Here is an 11516-nt window from a genome sequence, read left to right on the forward strand (position 1 = left end):
AAACAACTTGTCAAAACCCATGAAGCCAGGGGTGGCGGCTAAATGCCCCAGGGGCGACTCTTCGATCCCTGTCTCCTTGTCCTTTCACCGAAGGAAATTAGATTCCAGCCATGCATGAGAGGAAGTCTGACCCTGAACTGACTAGAGCTGGATGTCAAACTCACTTTGATTTTGGGGCAAAATAGAGATTATGAATGTCCTAAAAGGGCCGGTGGCGGGAAAACGTATTGATAAAACCCTCTAAAATATGAGTAAACAGCCGCTCTGCACGCCATGAGCTTCAAGCTAAAAAATACTGAATATAATTTCACACTGATGTAATTTGGTACTATGCAAATGAAAACTACGGAAGAAGCTTATGGCCACTGAAAAAAATAATTCTGGCTTTAATAAGATCAAAAGACAGAATTCAGATTGTTTATCTAATAATTCTGAGTTTTTTTGTAGAATTTTGACTTTTGATCTTAAAGATTAAAGTCAGAATAATTCTGATAAATTCTGAGAAAAAAGTCAAAATTCTAAAAAAATAATTCAGATCTTTTTTCTGTGGCCCTTTTCCTCTTAACTGTTTTCAACGGTTATTTTCAAGGTTACATTTATTTTTCTCTCTGGGCCACAGAAAGCTTTACGGCGGGCTGGATTCGGCCCGTGGGCCTCGAGTTTGACATGTGGATGGAGGAGTTTTAGCCACGCTGCGGGACTCTGGTTGATTGGTTCACAGATGATCTCAAAATGTATGAAATATAATAATCTGTGTTCTGAAGTTGCGTCAGTTCATAATGAGGTTCTGCAGGGATGTGGATCAGGTCCTCTTCTATTCATAAATGATGTCAATCAATTGGGACAGAATGTGTCTGTCACTGATTTGCATTTTTACTGGATCCACAGGCTATTGAACCATTATAAAAAAAATTTACAGAAAAAAGTTTGTTTTTCTTAATTGCAAAATGGTTATATATACATATATAGAACAGATTTGACCTAATTAGTGTTCTGAGTGTCTCTTTCTTTCAGCAAATGGCCTTTGTTGAGTCGGTGTACTCCAGTAAATGATTAGTCAGAAACTAAATTAGATGAAAATTGCTTCAAAAATCAATTAATCACTATTAATTTTGATTAATCCGATTAATCGCTTCAGCCCTAGGCCAGTGGACTTTGAGCTCCATCACTTTGTTTTTCAATTTATTTCAATAATTGATTCATCACGATCAATCGTTTCAGAGCTAATACTATGTCTTAGCTAAAAATGTTCTTGTTCCCCCTTCATTTACTTCTTTTTAAAATGTAAATAAAGTTCAGGCAGAACAGCTGAACATCTTTAAAATCAATAAAAACATGGAAATATGCAAAAATGTAACTTTTTTACAGTTTAATGTTAAAGTCTAAATTCTTTCATGCTGTAATTATACTAAAAAGACAAAGTGGCAGCGGGGCGGGACGTTGATTCTCCGTCCACATGAACCACAAGAGCACCAGCTTCAGTGAATTACATTATATAATAAGGAGCTAAATCAAATAGCAGCAAGTAACAAATGAGATTTATTGTTCTGGTCCTTCTCAGAAGCAAAAAGATGCTGATGTAAATGATTTCTCTAAATTGGGGAGGAAGAGGAGCAGCTGAGGAGGCTGTGGGGGAGGAGCAGGTTTCTGGTTTCACAGGTCAGAGAGCGACGCAGGGTCAAAGCTGCAGCAGCAAGGTCACAGGGGAAGATAAACCGATCGATGCGCTGCTTCGAGATGTTAACGGATTCGGTTAATTTTCTTACAGCCTCCCAGCAGGTTTGGATGCACAAAGAGCAGCTGAGAAGAGAAAGCTGCTCTAATTTATTCTTAAAACAAGAAATCCTTAGAATTAACTCATCATTTAATGCAGAAGCACAGAAAAATGTAGGAAACGTTTAAATTAGAGCTGCAGCTACGGATTATTTTAGTAGTTGATTATTCTGACAATTAATCGATTAATCAGATAAAAATTGGGACAGTTTTTATTTCATAACTTCAGCATTTTCTGAAATATTAGAACTACATAAAAAAATGGAAATAAACAAATAATTAAATTCCCTTTTAAATGAAGTTATAAACATTTTGTAACGTAGCATTCCTTTTATAATCTAAACCAGAAGAAGCTAAAACTGCTATTGGAGGAGTTTTGGCTAAAACATATTTACAGACAAAGTTTTGTTTTTTTATCTTAAAACAATATATATGTATATTTGTACAGCTTTGGGTTAAATACTCCTAGGAATATTTTTGTCTTGTTTTTTTTCAGCACATGATGTTTTTTGAGTCTCAATACTCCAGTTAACAATTAATCGATTACTGAATTACGATTATTTGATTAATTATGATTAATGGATTAATCACTTCTGCTAGGTTGAGTTGTTGAGTTCTGTTAAGTTGAGTTAATTCATTCATTGTGGAAAAATCCAAGTTAGAGAAAGAAACGTATGTTTACATTTGTGATGGTAGGACCGAAAAGGTTCTTCTAGCATCTAATGGTTGTAATAGAGTTGGTACATCATGATAAGTGACCTTTGACCGTTTCTTCGTCTACCAACCCTTAGCATTGTCCTCCTGGCATTTTTTAAAAACATTATTTCTCATTCAGCCTTGTTGGTCAAAGATCCAGCTGGTAAAAATGTAATAAATATTCCTCTGATATGAGCAAATCTTGTTGCTATTTATTGCCGAACATTTGCCTTACTTAAACAGCATGTTCTCTTGTCTTTCCCATTTTGATGGGTGGCTAAAAGAAGCTAGCTTCTCATGTTAAGTTACATTTATTACATTTATTTGTTACATTTATTTATTCCAAGGAAACAACAAGTCGTTGATTATACATACAGTGTACCGCCACCTAATTATGTTATACACAGATTTTTCTTTGTAAAGATTATTAAAAATACGCTAAAAGAAAACAATTATATTGAGGTGAACTATCCAGACGCCACACTAAGCAGCCAATCCAGGAGTGCCATCCCTTTTCCTTGGTGCTGATTGGCTGAACCCCCAAGAGTAGAGATATCAAAAACAGTAGATATTAGCTTCTCAGGTATCACTAACATGGTTTCACCTGTGTGTATTAATGCATATTTAACTGCTGTTTTTGACTATTAAATTTGGCCGTCATAAGTGTTTTTAGAAACAGTCTCAAAGTAAACACTGGAGGCCATAGGTGGTTCTAGACAGGGATTTTCCTCCCTATTCTGGCCCCTAAGCTGAAGCAATGATACTAAATCAGTTTGTTTTGATGAAATAGGAAATTGGCTGCAATACAGACAGTTAAACTGTAAGTTAATTGAGAGAATATTTTTCAGAGTTGTTGAAATTGTGGCATCAATAGTTCTGAATAGGAAAGATTAATGCCTTGATTAGTCGATTAATGATTTCTCAAAATAAAATTAGTTCCATTAGATAAGCTAATAAAGGGTAGACTTGTAGTTTGCCCTCCATCCAGCAGGAGGCGACGCTCGTCATTCTGAAGGGGACAAATAAACAAAGATGGCGGAGCCCGAACAGGACGGGAAAGAGAAATGGTACAAAAGAGTCCGGTTTGGGATGGAAAATGCACCTTACACTGATCTGTTTAGAAATATAAACTTCCAACAAACTCCTGAAGTTATAAACTTAATAGCTGAACCGAATAACGGAGCAGCTTCAACTTCTGAAAGAAAAACTACGGATTTAAAGTACGATGGCGAGGATGTAGTAAATGGCGTTTTGGCAAGTCCAGCATTACATTGTCATAAACATTTATCCCTTTATGGAAAGACGATCAGAACTTTAGACACAAGAGAAAACGTATTTTTAAGGAAATAACCGCTTAATTAATCGTTTACATGAACGATGAATCGATAACGTCCATTCCTAGTTTTGATAAAACTTATTTCTTGTTGTATTTTTTCTAAAAACATTAACCGAACTGTAATGTTTTTACTCTGTAATAAAATATTCAAACGGAACCCAGGAAGCATCCAGTTCTTCTGAAGCACAAACTAGCATTTAAAGGCTCTGGCCACTGATTTCCAGTTTTCTTGGTTTGATTATTACCTCATCAGGAAACACCCAAATAATCACTAACCTGAAGATCTGATTGTCTAAATGTACAAATCATGAGTTAAACTAAAAGTCAAAGAGAAATGCACGCCGTAAATCAATCCGATGTGTCGTGTGGAGGGTGCTTCACGTCCAGGACGGTGTGCGTACTCATCTAACAGGCTGTATTTTTATTCTTTATGTTTAAAGAAGACAAACAGACGGTGTTTACCCAGAGATGGGAGCAGCTGCTGCACACCTGCCCGCCCGGTCCTTTGTTGCAACAGGCAGCCAGGTGATGAGCGCCGCTCTTTGGCCGGGGTCGACATGTCAGCGCCCATTTAATTACAGCCTGCGGCCTTGACCAGCACAAGCAGTCCAACCAGACCGATGCTCTGCACCGCGGGGCCGAGAACTGCTGCGTCAACATGAGGAAACAGGGCCGGTCCGAGCCTTTTGGGGGCCCTAAGCAGATTTTTATTCCCTCCCCCCTTTTAGCATCAACATCAGATGCTTCAATATTCATGTGCTGCTTTATGTTTATCACTAGCATCATTTTGTAATTAACTTACATCATACCAGTGTTATTATGGCTGTTGATTTTAACCTTACAGGAGCAGCAAACTAAGAAATATTTTGACTTTGCAAAAACACAAAATCTTACCAAGTAAGATCTAGTTTCTAGTACAAATATTTTACTACACTTGAAATAAGACAAACTAACTTACAAGTAACTTTTCAGCAAAATTTAGGATCTTGGTTTAAGTCAATAATTCCTTGATATTGATGAAATCGTTCTGGTCCCAATGGCTGATTATTTTACTTAAATTAAGACATTTTTCCCATTTTATAAATAATCAGCCAACGGAACAAGTAGTTTTTCATCAATATTAATGAATCATTCCTATATCTTGCTGAAAAGTTACTTATTAGTTAGTTTTGTTTTATTTCAAGTGTACTAAGATATTTTCACTAGAAACTAGACCCCAAAATACTTGGTAAAATTTTGGGGTTTTGCAGTGTATTTAAGTGTGTCATATTATTTTAACTATTTAAAAGTAAAATTAGCTGATAAACACAAAATTTACAGTAAACAAGTTTAATATTATATTTCCTCAAAAGGGGAAGCAGAAATCAGTGACATTAAACATTATTTGTGTAAGAAAAAAAACAATATAGAATTTTTACCACAATAGTTTGTATTATCTAATGTTATTTTAAATGCATATATTTCAATCATGGTGGCTTTGTGCTCTTTGGAGCCCCCTAGTGGTGGGGGGTCCTAAGCAGCCGCTTATGCCTTGGGCCGGCCCTTCCCTGCCCTGGGGGATTTGCTGACATGAAATAGACTTGTTTACAACCGCTGCTGTGTTGTTTATGACCACTTACAGCTTCTAATAAGTTTTTATCCTTGATTGAAGCAGGAATAGAAACCTCCAGAGTTGCTTTTAGTTAAATTTTAAAACCAGGAGTTGCACATATTGGCTTATATTTATATTTAGTTTCACGTTCTGGGTGCTTGCAGAGAAAAGCAGGTTTATATTTAGCCTGCATGAGGGGACAGTGTTGGTACAGTTGGGCTCCAGGATTGTGAATGGGATTATGATATTATGATGTTTATGTGACTCCTCAGCCATGCCACACATAACAACCAGCGCACAATGCCAGATTTCTGCATTGCGCTTCATATTCAAGTTGCTTTGTGGAAAAAAGAAAAGTGCATTCGGACTTCTCAGATGTACTTTCTTCCTGTCTGCCTCTTTAATTTTGGAAAGTCTGGAATAAAATAAAGAGTCACAAACTGGCCCTTGATCAGCTTTGACTCAAGATCAGCTGAAAAAAACTGAAAATTTAATTACTCTTCAAGTTTTTCCATAAAAGGCATTGTTTTGGGTTTTTTACCTATGAATAACTACAAATGCATCAACCAAGTGCATTTAGAAAAAAAAGATTAGAGAAATATGCTGTGATGCATAAACTGGGATAATTATTATTTAACTTCCTGTTTAATTAGATCACTGCAAATTTAGGCTTTTTTAAATTAAATATGTTATCTAGTTTACGTTTATTTACTTATTTTACAATATATTGCATATAATTCAATACAAACAACATCTCACCCTTGTACACTATTTGTTTTACAATAAAATAGCATTAAATGTGGGAGAAAACAGAGAAAAATAGTTTTTGTTGGACTTTTTTATGCTTTTTGTAATCTATTAATTTAATCCTGATTATTCTCCATAATACTGCGAAAACCTTGAAGATAATTACCACAAAAACAGGGAGAAAAGCTACAGCTGAGTTTTCTCAATGTCCTCCAGGTAAAAAAAGAAAATCATGATTAACCAAAATTGGCAGCTTTGACTTTGGAGATGATCAGAGATTGATATTGGCCAAGAAAAACCTGATCAGTTCATCCTTAACATCTATTATTCTGTTGAATTATACAATTATTTATTTAGCCTGCATAATTAATCATAAAGTCTAATATTATTTAATAGTTTTTGCTCATTTTCAAGCACCTTCAGCTACATTTCATATAAATATGAATAATCTTTATTCTTCGTCATCCTGCAGCTTTAACATTAAACTGAGGTTAAACTCCGTCTTACCTCCGACCAGCAGCAGCTGCAGCAGCTGCAGCAGCGCAGCGACGTTTCCCGGAGAGAAACAGCAACTTGGCTCCATATTCACGAACCATAGGTGAAAGTTTCCCGATGAAGACACGGATCCCAAAACTTTCCTTCAATCGGGAAGAAGAAGAAGAAAAAATCAAATCAGAGCGGAGATCGTCGCGATAAAACGACCGGAGTGCGTCCTCCGCTCCGGGGGAAGCTGGCTGAAGTCCTCGGTGTCCCGCAGACTGGCTGCTGCTGCCTGGATGGGGAGGAAGAGGAGGATGAGGAAGAGGAGGAGGAGGTTGACTGCTTCACTGCCCCGCTGCTTCCGCTGCAGGTAGCGCAGCATCCACAGGAAATTTAAGAGCAATAATTAACCGGCAGGTTAGTTATCTCATTAACGCTCCGCAGGGAGGAAATTATTTATAATTATCTCTAGGTGTGTTTCAGGTTGGCTGTCGAGTAGTTTCAGCTCCGGTTTTTGTTTATTTAGTGACTTATTTTGTTTAATATTTGCAGATCTTTGCACTGGACAGGGGCGATGCTAGACTGAAAGTGAGATTGGGGCACAAGCTCTAAACAGACCCCAATCTTCTTTATTTATTTGCAACAGTGGTGGGACTTGATTTAAATTTTTAATCTGGTTAATTACAGGTTGTATAATTAATTAATTGTAATCAAGTGCATTTTAATCAAAAATAGACAAAATCAGCAACATTTTAACTCAAAAACATGTTTTGCTACTAAATAATTTAATAAATAGACACATAGCTCACCATCAAACATGTTTATAGTTTAATTTATTGTTTAATTAGTTAATCAACCATCAAACTGGTGTAAACAGCTGTTCCAGTTCGTGTGCACTGCAAAAACAAAGTATTTTTGGTGTAGGATTTTGCTGAAACATCTTAGCACACTTACAATAACATGAAACTAACTTGTAAACAACTTTTAAGCAAGACATATGAACTTGTTTTGATTACAGGGTGTAATTAATTATTTAAATTAATTGCATTTTATTTGAAAATCACATATCAACAAAATTAGCAAAATTTTTAACTCAAAAACCATTTCTGCTGCTAAACTATTGAATACACAGACATATTAACTCAACATCAAATATATTTATCAGTAATTCGTGTTATTGAACCATCAGATTGTTTTTGGTATAGGATTTAGTGAAAATATCTTAGCACACTTACAATAACACAAAAAGAACAAATAACTTTTCAGGAAGATATGGGAGCTTCTTTATGTCAATAATGTTGATGAAAAAGTTCTAGTCAGAAGTGAAACAATCTACAAGTGGAGCAAAACATTTTAACTTGTATGAGGAAAATGCCATATTTCACATATATTAATAATTATCTACTTAAAATAAGTTCCTATATGTTGCTGAAAAGTTAGTTTTGTCTTACTTTAAGTGTATTAAGATGTTTGCCATAGAAACTAGCTAAAAACTGCTTGGTAATATTTAGTTTGTTTGCAGTGTGTCCCTGCAGCAGCCCTGTGGGACCCCGGTCTGGCCCTCACAGATGCGTCCAGGCTGCAGGCGGTGTTTAGAGCGTGGTGGGATCCCTGTTGTTATGCGGCTGGATGCTGCAGCCTGGGGCCGTGATGAACCGAGTCCCTCACAGGCCAGTGGCCTTCCACTTCAACTGTCAAACACAGGGAGGCTGCTGCAGAGGAGATGGCAGGACGGGAAAAAATAAAAATATTCACTCTTGTCAGTTTTTAAGGCTGAAAGGAGAATACTCTGAATGTAACGACATTATGAATTATTCTCATTTTTTCTTCACATCCAGCCATCTATGTTTGCATCCAATATGAGAGAACTTTATTTTCACACTTTTCCAGCTTATAATCTTTTTTATTTTTATCAAATTATAGCCATTATTCAATATACCGCCAGAGGGTTGTGCCTAAAGGGAATGTGTTGTGGAAAATTCACATTTTGCACATTTTTGTACTTCAACTTGGGTCTCAACTGCTTCTAAAAACCAATCCAAGCGCTAAAAAAAGGACACCAGCTGTGTTTTTGGGATGAAGTTAATGTTTTTGCTCTTTGAAAAGCCTCCGGAATGTAACGTCACAAATCAGCAGGGATTGCCCGTTACCTAGCAACCCCAGCAAAATTCCGCCCGTTACCTAGCAACCAGAGCTGAGTTCCAGCACATTTGGTCAGCTGGTTTTACATCTCTATGCGCTGTATAATGGCTGCTGGAAAAGACAAGTGTTTTGTTGTTGACTTACCATCCAGAAACCACTTGCTGCGTTTTTGTTGGTTGTGTCAGAGGCTCCACTTCTGTTATGATGAATTCCAATTAATAATTCCAACCCTGACTATCTTCTTCATGAGAACGTCTTGGGAAAACAGTGTCTTCAGTCAGAGGCAGCTTCATATTCACTGTAACACATGCCACTACAGGAGAGTATTTCCTGCCAATAGTTTTCTCTAGCTACAATAACTCTTTGAAGAATTAAAATTAATATGAGTTACAACATTTAATTGTAGGTGGGTATATGTGTGTACAGGTGTGTGAACGTATGTATATGTATGTTTGTATACATGTATGGACACATGCATGTATACAAACGTATACAGGAAAAATTACATGTATGTGTAATTTTACAGAATATAGAAATAACTGCAATAAGTTGTGTAAAGGGAAAGTATAAATATATCTGCTTTTGTTTTGTTCAAGCTAAATTATATCTTCTTTTTCTGTTATGTAGATGTAATTCTGTTGGACCTCGGTAAGAATATCTATAGTTCTACTGCTGCTAATTTAGAGCTTAATCAATCAATGTTTATCTTGATCAAATAAACATTAGGAAATATGAAAAAAATGACTAAATGCAGTTAATGTGTTCATTTTATTGATAAATCTCAGTTTTTGATGCGACTGGCGCCCTAAGAAAGCGTATTGTGTTTTTCAGAAGCAGTATTTGTTGTGTGGAGCTGTGATTGTTGTGACACAGTCGCAGCTAAACAGCTTGTTTAGCAACCCTGTTACAGACTTGTTTAATTTCCCTTTGGTATCAACAAAGTATTTTTGAATTTTTCTTAACATTTTTCCTAATTAGCTTTAATTAGACCGTGTGAATCTAAATCTAATCCTATCTTATGATGGTTTCTTGCTGTACTGAGGGAGCATCTTAATATGACATTAGCAGCAGCAGGAGCTCATTGAAGATGAGATAAAGTTTCCATATCTGATAGATCACAGCCATGTTGAGACGCAGGCGCTCTGCGGATCAATTGGTGCGAACATGGCAGAGTGACCACATCGTGTCTGTTTTATTGACGTCTTCCTGACGTTTCTTTGTGTTTAAGTTGAGCAGAAATTCAACCTGAAATCAGAGCATAACTTCTGTCACAGCTGTGAATTCTCCTCATGATGCTGCTGCTGATTTATATCACCTTCAATTCATGTTTCTATTTAATTCTAAGGTTTATTATCACATGCAAATGTGCCAATAAACTGAGGTGAGTCTATTGATTTTCATTTCTTAAGAATCAGCGTTTTGTTTCCATTACTGGCACAGTCGCTTGGAAAAGCCATTACGGACTTGGGTCTTGTTCAAGAAAGCAGGACACACCTACTGGGACCCAAAGAGCAACTTCTGCTTGGAAGACAAACCGCCTGAGGTTGGATGTGAGCTGCCTCTGTGATGCTGCACAGCCAAAAATGCACTGCAGTAATTTGAGTTATTTAGCCTGTCGACAGAAAAAGGGTTCGTTTTTCAGAGAAATATTTCTATTACATCATTAATTCATTTCTAAATGTCAGTTTCAAACTACAAACTTCATCAGCAAACTAAAAATGCAGTTCACAAACTATACAGCTGATTTTACAAACTAAATATTTAGTTAGTAAGCTAAATATTTAGCTACACACAAGTTGGTTTATAAACTAAATATTTAACTTGGAGCTAAATATTTAGTTTAAAGCTAAATGTTTAAGTTGTAAGCTAAATATTTGGCTAGAAAGCTAAATATATTTAGCAAACAAACAAATTAGCTAGCAAGCTAAATAGCATACAAACTAAATCAAGTTAATATCTTGCTTGCTAACTAGTTTAAAACTAAATATTTACATTGTAGTGTAAATATTTACTTTGCTAACTAAATATATAGTTTGCAGCTAGTTAGTTTGAAGTTTTACATTGCTGACTAAATATTTAGATTCAAATTAAGTACTTAACTAGAAAGCTAAATATGTCAGTTGAAGCTATATTTAGTCAGCAAGATATAAACCTCCATTTAGTTCACAAACTATGTATCTAACTAGTAAACTAAATACTTTGGAAGCTAAATATGTCGATTGCTAGCAATATTGTATGCTAAAAATTATCTTGCTAATATTTAGCTTTGAGGCTAAATATTTAGCTTGCTAACTAAATATTTCATTAATTGCTAAATATTTTGCTGTCTAATATTTAGTTTGAAACTGTGACTGTGATAAATATGTTTAACAACTCGTATGTCAGGGAAGAAAAACACAAAATTTCTGCCGAAACGTGTTATTGTAGTTTCTTGCTTCCAGGATTAGCGGTTTTATTCTGCTTTCAATAAATTAACAAGGCGGACGTGAACACCTGACCTCACGCTGAGAGACACACCTCAAATAAATCACTGCAGCGTCCTTTCATCCTGAAATCCGACTCAGAAAAACGAAGCCGTAATTTAATTAGCAGCTTCAGGTTGTAAAATCCATGTAATTGTCCGGCATTTTAAGGCCCCGGTTTCGATGGGGCCTCGCCTTGATGAAACGAATCAGCGTAATTTCCTAAATCTGCTAACAGGCCGAGTGCAGAGGTGTCAGTCCTATTAGCAACACTCCTCTCTTCAGCTAG

At 36.1% G+C, this 11516-nt stretch overlaps 1 protein-coding gene across 2 annotated transcripts in view; it reads right to left on the reverse strand.

The window, feature by feature from the left end:
- The window catches only part of ret (ret proto-oncogene), a 32558-nt gene extending 25655 nt beyond the window's left edge, over positions 1-6903 (reverse strand). For both annotated transcript variants that reach the window (XM_023328026.1, XM_023328027.1), the window contains exon 1: positions 6651-6903. In XM_023328026.1, coding sequence (XP_023183794.1) covers positions 6651-6726 — 76 coding nt within the window. In that variant the 5' untranslated portion in view covers positions 6727-6903. The remainder of the gene's footprint in view (positions 1-6650) is intronic.
- Between the last annotated feature and the right edge of the window lie 4613 nt (positions 6904-11516).

Source organism: Xiphophorus maculatus, chromosome 22 (assembly GCF_002775205.1).
Source record: "Xiphophorus maculatus strain JP 163 A chromosome 22, X_maculatus-5.0-male, whole genome shotgun sequence".
NCBI classification, from domain to species: Eukaryota; Metazoa; Chordata; class Actinopteri; order Cyprinodontiformes; family Poeciliidae; genus Xiphophorus; species Xiphophorus maculatus.